General features: G+C 43.3%; 1 protein-coding gene across 2 annotated transcripts in view; it reads right to left on the bottom strand.

Moving 5' to 3' along the window:
- Positions 1 to 3819: 3819 nt before the first annotated feature.
- The window catches only part of camkmt (calmodulin-lysine N-methyltransferase), a 102727-nt gene continuing 84156 nt past the window's right edge, over positions 3820 to 22390 (bottom strand). The window contains exons 9-11 of one of the 2 annotated variants that reach the window (XM_076743906.1): positions 16402 to 16465; positions 14194 to 14325; positions 3820 to 5872 (exon numbers count right to left, since the gene is read on the bottom strand). In XM_076743906.1, the coding sequence (XP_076600021.1) occupies positions 5774 to 5872; positions 14194 to 14325; positions 16402 to 16465 (295 nt within the window). In that variant the 3' untranslated portion in view covers positions 3820 to 5773. The remainder of the gene's footprint in view (positions 5873 to 14193; positions 14326 to 16401; positions 16466 to 22390) is intronic. The other variant, XM_076743907.1, reaches the window with a different exon arrangement.

Here is a 22390-nt window from a genome sequence, read left to right as displayed (position 1 = left end):
ATAAAAATTGTCAGTGTTGTAGTAAAGTAAATGAAATAAAATATAAAAGCTGAACAAAAACAGTCAATCCATTTGTCCTAGATCAAATTAAGAAGCTCTATCTTTAACCTTGTACTTCAAAAACAAAAATTAAGACGTGTTAAGACTTTTTGGAGAGCTGCAGGAAATGTGGCACCAAAAAACAGACCAGTCAAAGCGAAGGCAGACACTGTACGGATATACAGTGTGTGTGAGTGTGTGTGTGTCTGCCCTACGGATGCCAGCTAGCTGGCGGCAGAATATCAATAAAGCACAACGCAACACAGCTGGACAGCAGCTGAGCCCAGGGTGAGTGTGTTGAGGAAGAGTTGTGTGTCCATCGATGTGTGTGTTCATTCGTCGGGGCTGTTTGCGTGACGCTGTGTCGGCCTACATACTGCATGTGCATATGCTGTATTGAGTGTGTGGGGGGGTGTGTGCTGTATCATGAGGTCGTTGGCGTGTTTTTGTGTGGAGGTAGGATGTGGACAGAGGGCCGTGTGTGTGTGTGTGTGTGTGTGTGTGTGTGTGTGTGTGTGTGAGTATTGTTTAACAAACCCTACACATTTTCAGACGTGCACCTGCGATGTCCGATGGCCAAGAGGGCTTGATGCACTCCAACTTAACTGTTATTCTCTGGATCTGCTGTATGTTTAAAGTGAAAATGGTTGAATCATCACAGTCCCCTTCAGCTCTGTAAAGCTTTTAAGTGTCTTTCAGCTCATTGTTTTGGTTTTACGGCCCACAGTTTTACTTTAAAGCAGCTGTTTGCAGCAACAAAGCTCTGATGAAGCCACTGTCAGCAACCTACCCAGCATCAAACAACAGCCAAAGGTAAGAACTCGCTGGTGAAGCTGGTGGAGCATTTAGCAGTTAAACAGCCTGATATTTCCCTCAGGAGTTGGTAGAGACCAAAACAGAGGTAAAAGTAGAGTGAATACTGGACTTGCATCGCTCATAAGGTCAGAAACGTGACTTCAAACGTTGCTCTGTGTTGCCCTGATGTGCAGAAAAGGAAAAGTTTGCTTAAAGGTTCAACATATCAACTTTGTGAGATTGTTCTCATAAAGACTGTGTTTAAAGTTTATTCTAAAATTGCCCAAACTGAATTTCTGTGCATTTAAGAAAACACGTGCAAATGGCCAAAGCACAAGCAACTGATGAAAACACCCTCACCCCTTTGACAGCACATTCATTCATCAAATCTGTGAATAAATCAAACAAAAGCCGATTCAGTCATTATCAAACCACACTGCAAATACAGGTAAGACGAAAGTCACAGGAGTGGACATTGGAGGACATCCATGGGACACTGCTGGCAGGACTCTCTGCCACTGCACTAACTCACAGAGCACTCACTTGCATGGAGAGTGCTCACTCAAATATCTGAATCCATTTTGTCTTAACAATAATTCTGTCGTCCTTCATCATCCACCTCCAGCCTGTGCTCTCCTTCCCTCGCTCCCTCTGTCCCCTTCTTCCTCCTCCCTGCTCGCCTTTCTCCCCCTCTCCTCTTTTCCTTCCCTCTCCATCTTGACACAGTGCACTGAGCCTAATCGTGGATAATTGGGTGGGAGGGGCAGTGGGCCGGCCCTGCCTTTGTGTGCAAAGGGCAAGTGGTCAAGTTAATGGGGCCCTTGTGTCGAGCCGGGAGCACTCTGTCTCTCTCTTTTTCTCTGTTCGATCACTCACTTGGCCAGTCAATCTCGGCCTCTCAGTCAGCTTCTCTTTTCTTTCATGGCTGAAGCTTTTCCCCGCTGTTTCGATCAACTTTCACCTCGTTTCCAGCTGTCTTACTTCCCCTTTCCTTCCAACCATTAAGTGTGTCTTGTCCCATTTATTTTCTCTCCTCCTCCTCCTCCTCTGCCTTCTTGTCTTTTTCAGCCATTCTCTCTCTCTCTCTCTCTCTCTTCGCCTCCATCTGCAGATCTTTCCATCTCTTCTCCCTGTCTCTCCAGCAGAGTGTTGGGGAGGAGAGAACAGACCTCTTTAAAATATCAAAAGACAGATCAGGAGGCCTCGCTGGTCCCTCCCTTTCGGCTAACTCTCCCTCCTTCTCGCTGATAAACAGAAGAGTGAGCCTGCAGGATTAGCTGCTGTGTACTGCCTTCCCTCCCTCCTTTATCCCTCTCTCTTTTCTTCCTGTGGAGGGGTAGACTGTTGACTGGGCTTGATATGTGTGTGTGTGTGTGAGCTCGTATGTGTGTGTATCTGTGTGTGTTACCTTGTCTGGCACCAGCTTAGCCTGCAGGAGTCCATTGTGTTTGAGACACAGGCCACAGCCGATCTGGGCCTGAAGGAAACTTTATTACATCGGTGGACATTTAACACTGGATTTCTAATAAGCACACACACGTTTTTTTTTCACAAGCTGTTATCCCGCTCCTCACGATAAGCATTTATATTTCAATCAGACATCTGCAAGGTAGCACATAGAAATTCTGTTTGTTTTTGTGATGCTGAAATGTTAAAGTAATGAAATATTTCTTTTTACAACAATGAAATAATTCCTGTAATTTTGAAAGTTTTATTAACGAAATAATCCCATAGCTACAGCTGACGTGTTCAATGGTCCTTTGTACATTTTCAATGGACAATTTAAAAAGAAAAAAAGGGTCCAGAGTCTCAAATCTGTTGAAGAAAACAGATTTATTTTTATTCACGCACAAAAAAAATCACCCACCCATAGACTGCAAAGTACAACATTCAACCCATTGATTACGGTGAAGCAAAGGGGATTTTATGTACCAAACAGACAAACTCTCTATATGAGGCCACGTCCACACTAAAGCGGATCAACTGAAATATTTCATTGATTTACAGTTTTGTGCTTCTTGTGTCAAACTCAATACAACATGAAAAAAGCTGAAAGCTATTCTGCTCGACCTCGAGCCAAAGACTTCACACCAGATCACAGGATAACCGCACGTCAATATTTTGCAAATGAGTTTTCTTGAACTTCTGGTTTTTGGTGGTTGGTGGAGGAAAGAAGGCCAAAACTGATAGAAATTGATCTGGATTAGTGAGGACATGGCCTGCAAAACAATTCTATGACTTTTTTTTTTTTTGATTATTAAAATATTAGCCTTGCTGAGACATCCCATAACACAGTGACATAAATCTGCTGGAACAGAGCATTCCTGTATGACGTTTGCCCAAAATCTCAGCTGCACCACAGACCCTCCTCTGCAGCCTTTTCTGTGACAACTGTCGGATTTCTCGCTATTAATGTCTTTAGCCAGCAAATCCAAACAAAGACCACGTGATTTTGTCTGGATTACACCGACTATGAGGCGTTCCTCGACTTTCTGTTGGCGTCACAGTGAGAAGTGGTAAGAGTCCCGGCACACAGCACTAACATCACAACAAGAAGTGACCACATCACAGCAGGTCGTGGGTGCACCAGGTGAAGGTTTGTTTGTTTTTGTTTTTTTGTTTTTTTTACTTTTGGCCACTAACAGAGGCAGTGGTGTTGGAAGAAGCAGCAGCGCAGCGCGGATGTCACAGTAAACAGTGTGTTGTAAAATGACATCACTGTTAGTGGTGGTGATGTCACAGTTGGGATGGTGTTTCTCTGTTCGTCCACAGATATCAAAAGTATACAAAGCAAACTGCATTACAGATAAAAATGTAATTAAATATACTTTAAAACCTTTGCAATGGGAACGTTTTTGCAATGCAATTTAAGCCCTCAAAGCATTGAGACCACTGATAAAACTGGCTTAATTTACTTTTCTGAGTAGTTACACACAGGGAATACCTCTTATTTCTGCAGGTGGATTATTATTTTTTTTTTTTTTAATATGAGGAACGTAAACAGCAGCCACTGAGAGATAGTGCATAGCTTCTTGGCTGTTGCGTACAGCAATGAATCACAGTGAAATATGGAAACACCTTTACTAGTGATAGGTACAACTTTAGGCTTGAGTGAGCCACTGACACTTGGCGTTTCTTTAATACCAGAAACAGGAAACGGCTGAATGCATGGGAAAAAGACCTGAGTCAAACAGTTAATTGTGCTGACAGAAGAAATGCAACAGAAAACGGAGCAGCACGGTCTGAAGCTTTTTTTTGCTCTTGAAAATATTAGGAGACGGTGTAAGTTTCACACAGTTGATCAATTTGAAGTCGTATCTTAAGCCCAGACGTCCACTGGATGCGCGTCATGTTCCTCTTCAAGCAGCCTGATTTCGAATCATGTTTCATTTTTTTGTGCTTTACATGCATCTCATTTATGATCATTGCAGCAGCAGTTACTCTGTAGCTGCACTCGTTTCAGTTACAGAGTGCAGTGTGCCATCAGCTGGAAGAAAGCCAGAGCATTCCTGCTGCTTCACAGGCTTAATCGGAGAGGTGTCATAAACAGAGAAATATAGCTTTGCTGTATATACGGAAAGACTAAATCAATAACAATGAATGCACACTTAATGCACACTCATTTTCCTGTCAATTGCCAATATACTGTGTGTGTGTGTAGTGCATACATTCAAATGTGTATGTCGCACTTCCGAGAGATGCAAGCAGCTCCAGCAGAAACCCTGCACATCTGAACTTGGAGTGAGATGCAACAGGATCTGACTGTCGCCGATAAAATGACTCGCTTTAAGACGCTTTGAAGCGCTAAAAAGCTAAGAGGAGTCATGACAGCAGACGCAGCGGAGCTGAGTTTCACTCGTTTGTGTTGCGACTTTTGGAGTGGAGCAGGAGGTGGAGGTGATGTTGTAGATTCAGAGCAAGTTGTGCAGTTCGGCCACAGATTCTAACACCAACAGAGCTGTGAAATTACATCATGTGAGTTACAGTGGACTACTTGTATCTATGCCTGGGCAGCAACAATTGCTCTTTAGTCTGAAAGTGCCTTAATGTGTTAATGCACTAATGCACACACATGCTCTTTAACAACCTCTGGGGTGAATGAGTTGTATTAGAAAAAAATTAAAGCTGGGGAAGAAGGGAACAAAGAGAAATAAAGGAAAGTGTCAGCTGCTCCACAGTCTGTGGCGGTTAATGAATTAGAGCTGGCCTCCATGCTGGGGCCAGAAACACAGTGGCAGAGGTTAATACTGACTGGTTAAACTGACTGAATAACTGACAGGTACAGTAGGACGGACTGAGGAAATGTCCCGGTAACTGACTGGATAACTAGATAATCAACCTGCCATATAAGGTAACTGGAATACTGACTGGTTACCTGACTGGCTGGTCGGACGACTGTTTGGCAAAGTGGTTCGCTTTCTTGGATGGCTGATTAACCAAAGGGATGAGTGACTGGCTGATCAGAGCAGTGATTAAGTGTCAGGTCAACTGATTAAAGGGCTGAGTGACCGAGTGCCTGCTCTGGAGACTGACAGCAGTTATTTGGCATATGGCGGATGGTTAAAACATACCAGGTCAGGTCCTTTTCTTCTTCCTCAGCTGCAGTAAAAGTTCCTCCGCTGCTTTGGAAATGAGGTCGTTCCTCGACAACACTTCAAACTGCAAAACATGCACACTCAAATAGAGTCCAAAGCCATGCACCACCTGAAAATAAATCCTCTCAAGTGGCCAGTATCACTCTGAAAAACATCTCAAATACTGTATGACCACGACTTGACTTCACCCTACTGTATTCTAACACCACTCTGTCCGTGAAATCCTTCCACTTGCTTCACTCGTGGATCTCATCGTTGACATGAATCTGTCCATCAGCCCCTCTCAAATATCCAGAAGCTCGTGTAGCGGCACTGTACGGAGCTGAGGGCTCACTTGTTTTGGTTTACTGACTGTGGCTGACAGGTTGAGGTCCTTTGGTCAAGGTGATGAGGAGAGGATAGTGGATGTTCTCATCGTATGCTTCTTTTCCCTCTCTCAGCATCTGAAAGTAGACAGACAAGAAAAGCATTAAGACAGACTACAAATTTTTCAGAAAGCCCTTTTCTCTAATTTCAGAACTGTCCTGTTCGCCTTGGCATTCAAGCTGATTTTGTGAATTTCTTGCCGGGGAAAAATAAACCATCTATCCATCTATCTAATCACACTGCCGTTGGTTCCCATGTCACCTGTGCACTATTGAAATTAAAGAAAAAAATGCAGCAAAAAGTACACATTTTTAATATTTCAGCATCTAAATATCCACACATTCCTCTGATGTTACCGTTCTTAACTGAGAAGCTTCAATTTGAAAACCCTGTCAAGAAAATCAGAGTTGCAACATGACAGATTAGATCGAGATAATGTGTAATTACAGGATGTAATGGAGCTCAAAAGCAGATAATGCTGACATCTTCAGAGGCTGCAAGATAGATATTTAAAAAAACTGAAAAAGTGAAAGACGGAAACTAATAATGACAGAAAAAAAATTCACTCTTTACTTAGAAGAGAAATATTACCACTGCAGAACTTTAATGTCTTTCCTCATTACTTTGCTGTTGGTCATAGTTCAGTAGTGAGTAGCTCCATCATAAATTAACCTCACAGTTATTTTCCCAGATAACTGATTCAGTATTTGATCTGTAAAAAGTGAACATTTTCAGACATCCAGCTTGCTTTGGACCTGAAGACCAGAAGGAAAAGCAGAAAATTCTGACGTTTGAGAAGCTGGAACTGGACAACTTTTTCCATGAAAAATGATGAGTAATTGATCGCTGATTGGCTCTCTGTCACTTTGCCAATTGTCCCGGCTCTTGTGAGAATACGCTCTCTCTCTCTCTCTCAAACACACACTCGGCTTTGTGAGGTGCCCACGTCGTGCCCACTCACTGCCCTTTTAAGCAGACTTGGCAGTTTGGGCCTGCAGCAGCTAATCAGCTCGCTCAGCGTCTGGCCAAATGATCAGAGACTTATGAAAGTGAGTTTAGTGAGTCTGCTCATGTGAGAGTGTGTGATTGTCTGTGAGTGTGCGGTGAGACCAGGAAAGAGGAGAACTGTGTGAAAAAGTTTCCTCACAACAAACAGAAACTCAGACTGACCCAAAATTCACTCCCGTCAGCGGCATGCAGGTGCTAGCAAGTGCTCGTCCATCCAAGTCGAACCTACTTTCAGTACAAACTCAACTGCTGACTGTGCGCTGTTTGCTGCTGTTTTCCAGCATCAAAGTATGTGTGTGAGTCCTATGAATGTGCACCGCGCTGCCACTAACACTACAAGATATTCTTGTTCATGTCAAATTAGTGATGTAATCAACTAAACAGGAAAACTCCCTCCTGAAAGTGACTGTAGAGAGAGTTTCTTTACTTACTGAGACCACAATCCCTGCAGGCCTCTCACTTTATTCAGCTGTATTAACAAACACAGTAAGTAAACAGGACAGTTGCATACACTGTTATAAATGCATGTGATATGCGTATGCAGATGTATTTATACAGCACATTGTAAAACAACAGGTATTGACTGAAGAGCTTTACAGGTGCGCGCTGACTGACAGCTGAGATGATTTATTCATTATTCACAATGGGCACAGGTTCTTGGACATTTCCTGTAGATTAAGTCCACACCCCGAGAACAGGAGGTTTGCATGATTTAATTGGTTACCTGAGAGCTCTCTCACACATCTCATTACTCCTTTTCCCACACTTTGTGCCGAGGAAGCCGGAGATGTTCACCTCCGCACCTTCTCTCCTCATTCTGCCTTTTTTCCAGTTTCTCTCCTTTTTGTTGAATAGGAACAAACTGCTCTCCCCTCTCTCCTTCGGCCCCTCCCTTTCTCCCCCGGTGCCCTTCATGTGCGTTATCTTCCTGTGGCCATCCCTCCAGGCACCGGCCTGTGGTTGAACCCATGACCCCGAGAGAGAGAGAGAGAGAGAGAGAGAGAGAGAGAGAGAGAGAGAGAGAGAGAGAGAGAGAGAGAGCGCAGACGGCCCAGGGGGTGGTTGGGCGTGGAGGGGCAGCTGCCTGCCCCCTGTGCTAAGCCTGCTATGGGGACCACGGCCAGCATTCACATTCAAATTCTACCAGGCGGAAGGAGCAAGGAAGCGATAGATGGAGGGATGGAGGGATGGAGAGGGAGGGTGGGGGCCTTAACATGGTGCGGGCTAAGAGCTCGCAGAAGGTGAAAAGTTTAACAAGCAAAGCTGTTCCTCCTGATCGCAGGCTGCCTAATCAGCTTCATGGGTGGCTGGCTAAATCGGCTCTCAACCCGACCCACCCCCCCACCACCCCACCACCCCTGCAATCTTTTCTCTTTTTTTTTCCTTTCCAAGGTGCAAGTCATTTATTTTATTGCCACTTTCGCCTCAGCTTCTGTCTCTCGTGCTCTCATTGTGCCTCTCTATTTCTCTGCCTCCTTCCCTTTTTTCTCTCTTATTGCAGCCCTGCTTCTGAAGACCAGAGAGAAAGTGAACAAGGTGGAGAAAAGACAGAGGAGGGGGCTCTGAGACAAGGGAGGGACGGATGAACCGGATGTCTGGGGTCTCCCTCGGCAGGATTAGGAAACAGAGAATGAGGGATTGGGTGGATGGAGAGACGAGTAGAGGAAGGGATAGAAGGACAGGCTTGAATAAATAGAGAAGTGGGTCGTGATGTAGGAAATGGGAAGATAGTGGGGAGCAGAGGGAGGGAGGGTGGAGAAGGGTGAAGGAAGATATGTCAGAGGAAGGGGTGGGAGGGAGGAAGGGGGCAGCCAGGCAGCTGAGGGGGGAGAGAAAGAGAGTGAAGGAGGGCCACAGAAAGAAGGAGGCAGGGAAGAGGGTGTGAGTGCATGGACACAGTGGGGATACTATTTATGCATGTGAGAGAGACGGGGGATCTACACATGTGCACACACACTCGCTTGCATGTGTGTGTGTGTTTGAGAGAAATTAAAATTCATGACTCTCTCTTCACAACCATTTGAGTAACAAGATTAAGATGGCGGGTTAGAAAATAGCGCTGGCATTATCAGGCTGCTTGCAGTCCCTCCAGCTGCTTGCCTCTCTATTCCACAACAGTGGGGATAAGAGGATAACGCGCTAGCCCTGTCTGCCCGTCCCAGCACACGCCTTACGCTCACACACACACACACACACACACACACACACACACACACACACACACACAGTGCTTAGACACACTACCGCTGCACATCGGGCCTGCCTGCTGTCTGCAGTCCCTCGAGTGTGCGTGTGTCAGAGGGCGAAAGTGTGTGTATGTTTGGAAAACTGCAGAGTAGCGAGCTGGGGGTCTAGAAATGGTTTGTAAGGAATTGCAAAAAAAAAAAAAACACACACACCCCGCTCTCTCTTTTTCGCACAAAGCAAACATTAAGACGGGCGGCATATTCCAAACAAAATCAAATCTGACATGTGTCGAATGCGGCACAGCGAGGGATGCCAGTGTACTCGCAGCGACCGGGGGTACGTTTGTTTAACAGCGTCTGTGCCAGATGGAGGAGCTTGTGAGTCGCTGTGGGAGAATGAGACGAAGTAAACTGGGACTAAAAGACACATGTGGAAACTAAACTGACTACGTGATGTTGTGTGGCTGCGTGAAGATTTCAGCAAGTTTGGACTTGCTTGCTTGACTCCACTGTCATTTTGCAGATATCATGTGATTGTACAGGTTTGCAAAGCTCTGTACAGTAGAACACAGTCCCTTTAACTGAGCATTCATTTTATTATTTCACATGGGAATTTGCATACATTTGCTATATAATGATGTATTACTATTGGACAAATTTCCTCATCAATACATAATTGATTTTAACCATATTGCTCCGTTGACACTATGCAGTGGCCAACTAAAGCCCCCGCCTCCTCATTTAGTGGCTAATTGTTAAAGTAACCGCTGAGTAAATATGATGTAACACATTGCTAAATTTTCATTATTTTCTTAGAAACATATTACAAATTTCTGATTTCTGAATTAATAGATTTATGACAAACTTTAACATTGAACCACAAAATTTAAAATGCTGGTAAAAAAAAAAAAAAAGTGAATAATAATAATATTATTAATAATATAATAATTATAAGCAAAATCTGATGAAAAACTGCGGCAAAGACAGTAAAAGCTGATTCAACGTTAAGCAGGCGTTCGCTTACAAACCTCAGACATTTTCACAGCAATTCTCAGTATTAAAGAAAATAACATATAGGTTTTTAATTTCTTGCTTTTTCTTCAAAATGGATCCACCTGCTTTTGGTGGAGGCGTCTTTGTTTGTTTTAAGCCGCGGTGAAAGAAAATCCATAGTGTGTCGGTTCTGATATGCATTTTTCTTGTGTTCTGAATCACCCACTGAAAGTAAATATAGCTGAAGAAAGCTAATCTGTAGTGCAAATGAGCAGCAGCTGCTCATTTGGATGTGCGTGTGTGTGTGTGTGTGTGTGTGTGCGCACAGTGGTAGTGTATGTTTCGCTGTGATATCATCGTGTGGTGTGTGTGTGTTTGTGTGTAATGTCTGGCCAATATGCTTTCTGAGTGATGTCTGGTCTGTGTGGGATTGTGATATAGCTTGTTTCTTAGCTGTGTGCACAGTGTGTGTGCGTGTGTGTGTGTGTGTGTGTGTGTCTGTGTGTGTGTGTGTCTGTGTTGCGACATAGGCTACTTTTGGGGACAAATTTCAGACTAAGGACCAGTTAATTGGGGACAAAACAGCTGATTTTGGATCAGCGGTTATGGTTAGGGTCAGGGTAAGGCTCCACGAAATGCACGTAAGTCTGTGCAATGTCCCCAAAAGTGACCTAAGTCAACATGTGTGCATGCGTTTGTGTATGTGTGGCTAGAATGGTCAGCCAGGCGCACACACGTACACACACAATAAAAGCACACAGGGGTTGTGCACTGTTCATCAGAAGATAAGCAGAGGAGACTTAATCACCTTCAGATGTGAGGGGGACACTTCAACTTGTCCTCATATCCCCCCGCAGCACCTGACCCCGCTGTGTATGTGTGTATGTGTGCATGCATGACAGTGTCTGTGTCACACACATGTGAGTGTGCATTTCAAGAGTGAGCCGACTGATCTGACGCTCCCCTCGCATGCCAAAGAAACGGGGGAAAAAAAAAAAAAAGCATAATTTCAGGGTGATATTTTCTTATCCCACATCAATTTTAGTCTGAATTTCACCGTTCACATTGTACAGATTCAATTGTCAAGTAACTCTCATTACTAAAACAGGTCTGAGTGGCAATTTTCCCAGGCGGTTGGGGTGCTGAACCATTAGGCTTATTCAGTGACTGTATTCTGTGGCCTTGAGGCCCAATCAATTCTCCCTGCAGCTTTTTCAAACCAAGTTGTATTTCTTTTAAATCTAAGGCAACGGCAGTATCCACTTTAATCCCACTGAAGCTACTTCATTCTCTCTGGTCCTCTTCTTTCCTTGTCTTTGTCCCTCCTTTCTTCATTTTCTAGAATTTTGTGTCCTTTTTCTAAAGTGACTTTAGCTCTTCTTGTGCTGCTCCCACTCCACCTGAGGCCAAAAACCACCTTGAAGTGTCATTTAAGCTTATTGGAAAGTAATCTCTGTCCTTACATATATATATATATATATATATATACCCAGGGAATGTGACATGTTACAGTATGGCTGTGCGGTATGACAAGACATACTGTATGATGACAGGAAAACATTATATGTCATACATGTAATTGATAAATTGATAATTGAAGTTGAAATCGTGCTCTATCTTTTACGTTATTGTGTCACATTCTTTAAAGCCACATTTTTTGTCATTTGGACGACGCTTTGCGTTTATCTGCGTGGATGCAGGCAGGAAATTTGCATGAAGGCAACACAAACAAACATGGAGGAGAGTGGAAGTGACACAGAACGAGGTAATTGTGAACAGAGTGTGACCAGCCAACACACCGACAAGGAGCTTGTTCCTAAAAGAGGAGCTACGTGCGGCATAGACGTACTTTGCTGATTACGCTGCAGACCAGTCCCCACAGCAGACTCAAACTTCACATTAACTCAAAATAAAAGGAGAAAAACTTTATTTATCAAGTATATAATTCAAAATGTGATAAGAAAAAGGCCTTTACATGTGGTCATTTTATATAAACTATTCATTGAATTTACAGGAAATGTGCTATATCATGATGTTTACCATTATCTGGAGGTTGGGATGTGAGATTCTGGTCTAATCACACAGACCACAGCACACAAGTTACAGTAACGCAGAGGAGGTCAGAACTTTGACTTCAGGTAAGGGAGAGATAAAACTTTTTTAATATTTAACCAAAACCATGCTCTTTCCTGACCTCGACAAAGTGCTTTCATTGCCCTGAATCTGACCATAAAAGCATCAAGAGGGGATACTGCCGGGAAATCAACTGACATGCAGCGAGCTTTACTGACAGCGAACGTTTCCTTGTTGTGCTCATGAGAAAAGAAAAACTGCTCAGCATTAGATTTCCAACAAAACATGTTTGCTAATGCAGATTTGCTGCATATTAACATCACCGAGAAAGGGCCGCGTTTGCACAAACTGGAGACAGACAAGCAGATTTCATCAGCTGGAGTAACACGATCAGATATGCATGATAGGGGCCGGTGGCCGCCGACCCTCTCACTGCAGGCCAAATGTGGATTACGACAGTTTGACTGGAGCCGGCCTTAGACCTGTCTGTCCTGTCAGTCTCCTTTGTGAATGTGAGCGTGCTCCAAATGTGGTTTGAAAGGGCCCAGAGTCACTTAGATACAGAATGTGATTGCACATGCTAAATTTAGTGGCGGACAAATAGAGAAGCAGAGGAGTGAGATTTTCCTCGCTGAGGTTCAGGCCACTTTAACAGGCACTTTAATGGCCGGTCTGTCCAATTGTCCCACCAGTGCAGGTGAACGTGTGTGCACCAATTTAGCCCGCTCCTTGCTGTCCTGTTCTTCTGAAGCTGTGTGTGTAATGGAGTTAACAGCTGGACACCACTTCTTTTAACACTGCTGACTCGCGTGCTTTCTGTCGCTCCTTTTCTCTCCTTCCCTCGCTCTGTCTCTCTCACGGTGCCAAGTTAAGACAGCTTGTTTTAGCTCCGGTGTGTCTCACAAAGTGTCTCTCAACATCAAACGAGAGGCTAATCCGCTAGTCTTTATTAAAGCTGAGTGCACTTTACGTGACCTGGGTTGTTGCTGGTTTCCTTATTAAGCAGCAACACATTTTGCTCATTTTGGAGTGAACAGCTGAACTCTGTCAGCCAGGTTTTCATCCACGTCCATTTTCATACAATGATCAGATGCTATTGACTTCTGTAAAAACAAATAAGGAAATACGAGGCTCCAGCAGTCTCAGCTAACCAAATGCATTTGTGCACTTAATGTTTATTCCATTTTTTACAGTGTAGTCGCCTTTGAAAGGAACAGCATCATGGCCAGTCTTATTCTACAAAGACCACTCTGCCTCTGAGAGGCTCAGACCCTAACCATGCAACCAGCCATCTCACCCTAACCTAAACCAGGCTATGAACACTAGCCAATCAGATGGGCAGACGGGTTTTTGGACATTTTTCGGACAATTGGGGTGTCTAAATAATGGACCGTCGGAGCAATGGGCAGTCCCCAACTAGCCAACTCTCTCAGCAAACTTAAGTATGTAAATATAATATTAAGGTGCACTTGAAAAAAATAAATCAAATCATCACAGGAGCTGTTATTTGGCTGCCGAAAACCTTACTTCTTAAAGTGGAAGCAGACAACTTTTAGAGCCCCCCTAGTGTTTCCAAGTGGTCTTACTGTCAATGTCGCTGTCGCAAAGACAAGTGGATCGCTTTCTGTTTTCTTTCTGTTGGAGTAACAGTTTGAGTATCGCTTCGCGCAAACAAGTAGCTACAGCAGGGGTTGTCGTCAGGGTGGAGGTGGGGAGGAGAAGAAGGTGGAGAAAAGGCGTGAGGTCAGTCATTTTTTTAATGTTGAACAGAGAAATGAAAGCAGTGCCAGCCGTTCATGTTCCAGGACGTGAGGCTGATAGTGAAACTCTCAACACCCATTTTTCTGTAGTCATTACACTGTGCGATCAACATTTGATCTATAATGACACGTTAAAGCAAAAAAAACGTCTATTGTCAGCTTAACCAGAACCTGAAAACAAACAGCTGATGATCACGTACACTGGTACTAATTCACTCATACTGTACGTGTTATATTCACACTTCTGACTGATGCTCTGAGCACGAGTCTTGACTCTGCAGTCATCTCTCTTACCAAAACAACAGCTGATTGAAATGTCTTCTTTTTTGGAGGGATAAGTGCTCGTCTTGTCTTTCTGTTCTCGGACAGGCTTCTTACCTTCAAGTGAACATCCATGACCTGAGCATCGTACTGCTGGTGTTGAGAGACGTAGAGCCCGGCCTGCTGGGCCAGTTGACAAAACAGTGTCAGAGTTTCACCGCGCAGAGGAGCAAACACCAACGCCATGCCCTGGAGAGAGAGCCAGAGGAGGGTGAGGGCTTTGGAGCTGGGTGGTGGATGTAGTGCACAGTACATTTCTGGGCTGCTTCACACGCCTTCATTTCTCTCAACATTTCTTGTTTAGCTTTACACACACAAAAGACACATCCTTTGATTTTTACCAGGTACATATTAAATGATAAACCCCCCAAAAATTAAAGCTCTACAAATCCAATCAAATGTGAACACACACACGTGTCGGTGTGAAACGTCTGCTCATGTATATGACACGTGCCTGTGTGTGCGTCAAAGACACAGAGAAAGAAAGATTGTGTGTGTGTGTGTGTGTGTGTGTGTGTGTGTGCGCGCGCGTGCATCAGAGACGTCCTGCAAATACTAAGAGGATTACCAACAGGTTCAAAGTTTCTTTGAAATCCTTCAGCTTTCAGTTTTATTTCATGTCGATCGTGTTATTATTGTTTTAATTAAATGGAGCAAAGAGGGATGTTCACACAGACACGCGGCGAGCACGCACGACGAGACGCACACTGACACAACACAAGCTAAAACGAACACAAAGGCAGTGAAAGCAGCAGGATCACTCCATTTGACAGCTGATGTTTCATCTGTATATCCAGTTGCATTCTGTAAAAACACAGCAAACGCAAACAAACAGACAAAATTCCTCCCAGCGCTAATCAGCTGATTAAGGGGATCCAGCCCACCGGATGGACCACCTTTGTCAGAAACAACAAATTAGTGCCATTAGATGGGAGAATTAATTGCTTTGTTAATTGCTTAATCAGCTTAGCAAATTATTAAATATTTGGCAAAGCTTGTTGTGGCAGCGACAGTCTGATGGCCGACACTCAAATCATATTAGCCACTGAATTATCTCCACTGGATTAAAGAGAGAGAGACATGAAGAGAGACTTAACACACAGATGTACAACAATGGCCAGATGTCATGTCTGTCATTTGACCACAGCAGCTTCTGCATTCAGCTGCAACCGAGACACATATTCAAGTTGTGGGTGTTACTGCGCATGTCTGACATGTCAGCTGAGGAAACTGGCAACAGACTGTACTATTAACAATTTAATCCTTTTGTCTTTCTAGTTCCCTTTGCTGTTTTTAACAAAGGTGATAAGGGAACTGGATTTTAAAGGGCGAGTTCACCGAAAATACAAAGAAACTGATTTGAACAAGCGGATAGTTTCGGATTTTAAGACATCTGTCGTTGAGATTTCTGCCTCCACCCGAAGAAAATGACGTTTCCAGTGTCCCACTTGTGCCGGATTATCCACAGAAAGTAGTCTGTGGAAAGTAGTTCTAGTGAAAATGATTGAGGTCTGTGGATTATTGAGAGTGTTTTTTATAAAATTTGATTTTTTGTTTTATTTCTTCATTGTAATTTGGGTGAACTGACCCTTTAATAACTGGAGTCGAGCTGAAAAGCACCTTGAAAGCTGCATGTTTCTTGGTTCGCCGTCCATAAAGGACTTCAAACAAGATCCATGTTGTTTTTTCTCAGGCAAATTTCCCTCCCTGCTTTTTCTCCCCCCACCTTCACCTCTCCTCACCGTTCATCTTTGACACTCCTCTCCTTCCATCTCTCTCCTCCCTCACCACTTCACTCCTTCTTCTCCTCCCTATCTCCTTCCCTTCAGTGCTGTCTTCACCTCTTTTTCATAAACAGATACTCCCTATAGCAGTCTGGCCTCTGTACTTAAAATGCACCCCTCTTCCCTCTGATGAATAGAAACCTCAACCCTATCTCTTCCAGCCTTTTGCTCCCCCCCATTTGCTTTGGCTGTCACAGCGTGGGGTCTTATCGCGAGGCCAAAAGGGAGAAGTTGCCTCGGATTTATGATTAAGGGAAGGCAGGAGAGAGAGAGACGGAGATCAGAGCGATGCATTCAAGTTGCTCATAATAAGCATTAAAGCATTACATGATATTAATCCTGTCAGACTATTAATGTGTATAGGGTTTTGGGCGAGGCCTAATTATGATTGAGAAGAGTGGGTGGTGATTTAGAGGAAGGGGATAAGCGGGGATATATACAGTAGACACACGGAGGCTAACACACACACATACACACTTACATTGGGTTGCAGTAATCTCCTTATAGCATCAACCAGGCAGGCTCTGTACTGGTCGAGGAACAAACTGAGAGGGAGAGGGAGACTCAGGTTAGAATGCATTCTTGTGATAGCAGCTCCAGATAAAGCAGCAGGCTATTTATTTTCCTTTGTTCACAAATAAATCCACCAACAGGAAGAAGGGAAAAACAATTTGCATGAGTAAGATGCTCTTCCTTTTTGTTTACGTTTGAGTTTCCACGCGCATTCGCCTCAGCCGGCCGTCGAGGCACGGGGAGGAATGCAGAACGTCAGAGAAGCCGGCGTGCACAGATACCATCGCCTACAGTAAACACGCGCGCACGCGTGCAAGCAGGCGGACGCACTTTTACTGGGGTACTTCAAAGCGGCGCAAAAGCACCTTGAATTTGTGGAATTAATACCTGGAGAGTGTGCTCTGAAGTTAATATGAATATATAAGAACAAAAACAACACACAAAGGGAGAAAAAGGAATCAAATTAACTGGTTCCATTGTATGTTTAACACCTCTGTACTGTGAGGCCATTTCTGCATGCGTGGTTTTCCAGACACCTTCGCAAACAATATGATTAGCACCTGCTGTACTGCATGCATGTTTGTATTTGTGCATGTCTAACATGTCAGTGTGCATTTGTACAGTATGTGTGTTTGAGTCACTGTGTGCATGTTTGCAAGTGTACTCATACACCAAAGGTGATTTAAATACTGAAAAGATGAGTGGATGAAGGGAACGGGTCTACAGGTATTTTTCCCTGAAGAGGAAATCTGTATGAGGCTGAGAGAGAAGGACAACGGAGACAGAGGTGAGGACTCCCTTTGTTAAAGGTACAGTAAACACCTTCACAAAAAAAAACCTTCTTAATGGCATCTGCAGTATATTTCAGAGACAAAACAGCACTAAAGCTAAAATGTTCCACTGGCAAAATGTCTTTACCAAATGAGTCTTCGTCTAGAGTGTTTTTATAAATATCCTGCACTCAAGGATGTGGAGGCTTTAAGGATGTTCGTCACCTCACAGGTAGATAATATGTAACCTATAAGACGTGTATCTGGCTGGAAACTTGACCAACAGAGAGGAGGAAGGCAGGACTTTACTGTCTAAAGACACAATCCACAATTACTATGAAAAACCTTTACTAGAGTCCAATGAAGTAGTACTTGTACTAATTGCATGCTTAAAGAAGTTGGGACACTGTAGCATCAATCTGAACACATGATTGGATAAAGACTACGACTAGTCGCTGAAAGTGAGGAAACATTCCTGCTAACAAGGTTTCAGCTCCTTCAAAGATGGTTGGGGCTGACGGCAACTGTATTTCTCTTGTGAGGTGCAAGAACAAACAACTTTGGATCCTACTGCAGTGCCACGGTCATCAAGAGGCCAATTCAAGCCTCAGCCCCTGCCACTGCACACATCAGTATCTAATGACTAAAGCACAGTCATTATAATCTTCACACACGCACAAATTGTGAGATCCCACATTCCCCTGTGCATATTCAGAAATGTCATTGTTCCATAGAAATGAAGCAGCGCTTCAACCCAAAAACAAGGAGGTGGGAGGAGACGTGGGCTTTTCTTCAAAAACAAAACACAAAGGAGTCCAAGAACATCTCCAGCCGAAATAAATGTGAGCTTTGTCTTTGACGTGCTGGATGATGTCATGACAACTGGCTCCTTGTAACGTGATCAAGCCCTGATATAAACATAAAAATACAAATGAGGTGAAAGAACTGTCCGTTTCAGTGTCCCTACGTAATTCACTTTTAAAAAAACGAGTTGATTTTACATAACGGAGACACATGACACACACGCGCACACACGCACACGCACACGCACACACACACACACACACACACACACACACACACACAGGCCCAAATCGACTCCAATCATTCTAAACAAAGTAACACCTGTATCCACAAAGACAAATTTCAATCCATTATGCAAGTAAGTAGAGCGGTGTGTGTGTGTGTGTGTGTGTGTGTGTGTGCATGCGTGCGTGCGTGCGTGCGTGCGTGTACCTATTATCACAGATGAGAGTGGAGTAATTTGACTAAAATGCAACAATACAGTGCAGATTTGACATAATCCCTCGCATCCGTCCAACTGGCCGGTGGAGTGGCAATCTGGACGTAACTTTTCAATCACAGCCTCTGACCTTTCCTCGTTCAAAATCCTCTGATCCCTGAGGGGAATGTGAGGTGGCCGTCACACACTCTGCCTGTGCCTGCACAGATATGTTTTTGTGCACAGGATATTGGGAAGGTTTTTTTTTTTTTTTTTTAATGGAAAAAAAACAAAACAAAAACAGGACTTTCCATTACAAGCTCTTCCCGAAACCAGGGTGGGTGAACGTATGCGTCAAGTTTATTGTTCTTCTGAGGTTAAACAGAGGTGTGAAGTTTATTTGACTTGAAAGGTGAGAGGTTTGTGTTTGGTTTATTTTGCCACAGATATCGGTTCACAGGAAAAGTGAGTGGTGAGGAAAACAAGGAAGTGAGCTGGTTGGGCGGAGGTAAGAGCTGAAACGCACGCAGACACAAACACGCTGAGGGCAGGGGAAGGACAGCATGTCAGTAAGAGGGCAGCCGTTAAAGTCAAAAAAGAGCCACAGTCATTTCTGATGGAAAGTTTCCCTTTACAGATGTCTACAAGTGCAGCTGTAACAACGTGACTTATAAAGCCATTTATGTTACCTAAAGTAAAACCACCCATTACCAACACAGCAGTAAACTCAGGTGTCATAAATCCAGAGTTTAACTATGAGGCTATCGCTGCATTAATACCAAGAGAATTTGCATCCATCAAGAGGGGAAAACAACACTGCAAAAACTCTGAAACAAGAAGAAAAAATATATAAAAATTGGGACATTTTACTTAAAATGAGCAAACGAATTTGGCAAGAGAGCAGGAAAAGATTTAGGATATTTCATCTTACTTAGATTTCATTTTTTGCAGTGTGGAATCTGAAATTTAAAGGAAAAAGAAGTCATGGACCACATTAGGTTGCATGTCAATTAGCAGCATTTATATTTTTTTGCAATCATATATCTTCAACCTTGACCACCATTTCTGTTTATTGCTGCAGTTTTGAACAGTTTTTTTTTCCTGTCTAATTGTGTCACCTTGAAACTATAAATAATTCTTCTTTTTTTCTTTTTGATATTTTGTTATGTGGGCTGTCTCAGGCACAAGTGTTGATTGCCTTTGGCCTCCTTCACCTCTGCTCATCACCTCTTAAATTAATATGAACCACCTGTGCAACAGTGTTTGCGAATGTGTTAACTTCAGGTTGTATCTATTTTTATACATGTATATGAAAAAAATCAATTTGCATTCAGCTGTTATTATTTCACCTCCAGTCATAGTTCAAACATTGGCATCATGGAAGCGAGTGATTTGTTGTTTGTTGCAGTTTCTGGCCTCTCTCACACTTTAATAATGCATGTGTAATATTGATGGACTCTCAAATTGAGTGGTCTTCCCCTTTAAGGTCACTTTGAGGTCAGCTCTGGTGCCCCCAGACTGCCAGAGGCCTATTGTCTCATGCTGACCCGTCCCACCCAGGACAGCCGAGTCAAAACTGACTGAAGGTCAAAGGCTGTGAAACGGGTGTGTGTGTGTGTGTGTGTGTGTGTGTGTGTGTGTGTGTGTGTGTGTGTGTGTGTGTGTGTGCCTTGCTGCTATATCTGTCCACTTACACATGCATGTGAACATACAGGATGTCGTCAAAGCTGCAGGGGTGAGACCATCGAAACACATGACATCAGCTCCTCAGCGACAGACGCGGGTCAAGTTCACACGTACATCAGTCATTTTCAGCATGCAGCTTTTTCTGCGTGTTTTGGCGTTTTAACCAACAACCTTTCAGTCATTAGTCAGATTAATTAATCAGTAAAGTAAACCTTAGTCGTCTTCAGTAGGGTTTCTGCTTTCTGTGAATTTGTTGATGTATACTTTCATGACTCACGTAAAAAAATCCAATCAATTTGTTTCAGATGACTCAGACCAAAGACCAGTGTGTGTGTCTGTGTGTGTGTGTGCGTGTGTGTGTGTGTGCGTGTGTGTGTGTGTGTGTGTGTGTGTGCGTAAAAAAGCTGGAGACCTCTTGTGTTTTTTGTTCGTATTTTCTGAAATAGACTCTAAAATCAATCAGCAGACATTGAGATCTGTTATCATCTTTTTGTGGGCTGAAAATGCAGAATTACTACAATTTTGAATAGTTATGAATGTTCAAAATAAAACTGAAAGAGGTCTGAGAAACAGAAGTTATGACATGTTTATCAAATATTTCTCATTGTCTCCATTAAGACCTGATGGCACGTATGTGTGTGTGTGTGTGTGTGTGTGTGTGTGTGTGCGGCCATGTATTACTCATGTTGTGGGGACATAAATCTGTTTACACTGTTACATTGTGGGGACTCTTCTTATGGGACAGAAAGCAAGTCCCCACAATGTAAATCATTAAATTTCAGGGTGAAGACTTGGGTTAGGGTTAGGGCAAGAAAGACGTGTGTGTGTGTGTGTGTGTGTGTGTGTGTGTGTGTGAGAGAGAGAGAGAGAGAGAGAGAGAGAGAGAGAGAGAGAGAGAGAGAGAGAGAGAGAGAGAGAGAGAGAGAGACTACATATTTTAGTAAACTGTAAAAAAAAAAAAGAAAAAAAAAGAAAACTTAAAACCACATTTTGTCATTATTCTAATGTGATAAAAATGTTCTAAAAATGAAAATCATTTCAATTCAGACTCATTTGTAGCACAACAACAGTTCTGTAAACCATAAAAGGGTTCAGACTGTTTCTTTCCACTGCTGTAGTGCTGCTGTAGAAGCTGCATGCTGCAATTCTGACAGTTAGTCTGCAATTCTGAAATGATATGATGGAGACAGAAAGGACCAAAACTAAAGAGAAGAAAGACAAAGTTGTGTAAATGAGAATCGAGATCTGAGCGAAAGTGTTAGAATAACACAAAGAAACTAACCAGTCAAGGCAGAGGGAGGTCAGTAACTGTGAGGTAAAATTACTGTTTCTGCCAAAGGAGTCTGGTATAACGGCTGTTTCTGGTCAAACTGAAGTATTTTACTCTTTAATAAAACCGTCTGTCTCTGAAGGGATCCTTTCCATAATGTTGCGAAACACTCACAGTAACAGTCTGAGCCTGTCAGGCAGAAACAAAACACTTGTAGTCGAAGCACACCGACGAGCGAATTCGCCCACGAGGATGACGTCGCAGCCTTTGCTGCCTGCATCGTGGGTGCTGGCTGAGGTGATCTACTGGCCCAGATTTGTCATTTAGACAACCAAATATGTAAAAATAGGGCCCAGGTTTAAAAATACCAGAACTTTCCCCGTTGGTTAACCAAATCCAATCACTTGACGTGACTTTTTTACAGTGTTGACTTAATTTGTATCAGCGATGAGGTTGACTCCTCCAGCATGAGATGAAGCATTGAGCTCGACTTATGATCCTGAAGAATCATCAACTCTGATCTGTAGTGAAGTGGAAAGTATCCACAGAGGATGGTGATTGTTTAGTGTAATACATTCAACTTAAATCATACTGATTTCATCATCTGACTACCTGCAAGCACCGAGCAGCACTCGCTTGTTTATTGTCTCGTCATTGAAAGTGCAACAGACCGCCATTACGTATCTCTGGCTTTCTGTCCAGACTGGCGTTATTGTGCCAAGTCATCACATTGTGTGTGTGTGTGTGTGTGTGTGTGTGTGTGTGTGTGTGTGTGAACGAGTAATGTATCCAAAGTTCCTCATCTGGTCCAATTCAGCTCTCAAGTGAAACCAAAAAAAATGTGTGTGTACATAAAAAATGCTCATGTGAATGCGCATGAGATTCAAATGACATAGATATAGTTCACAAAAATAGAAAAACGCACACAAACGCACACACACACACACACACACACACACATATACACACACACACACACACACATACACACACACACACACACACACAC

Source organism: Chaetodon auriga, chromosome 11, assembly GCF_051107435.1.
Source record: "Chaetodon auriga isolate fChaAug3 chromosome 11, fChaAug3.hap1, whole genome shotgun sequence".
Taxonomy (NCBI): Eukaryota; Metazoa; Chordata; class Actinopteri; order Chaetodontiformes; family Chaetodontidae; genus Chaetodon; species Chaetodon auriga.
Note: the sequence above shows the minus strand (reverse complement) of the source record. Positions and strands in the feature narration are given on the sequence as shown.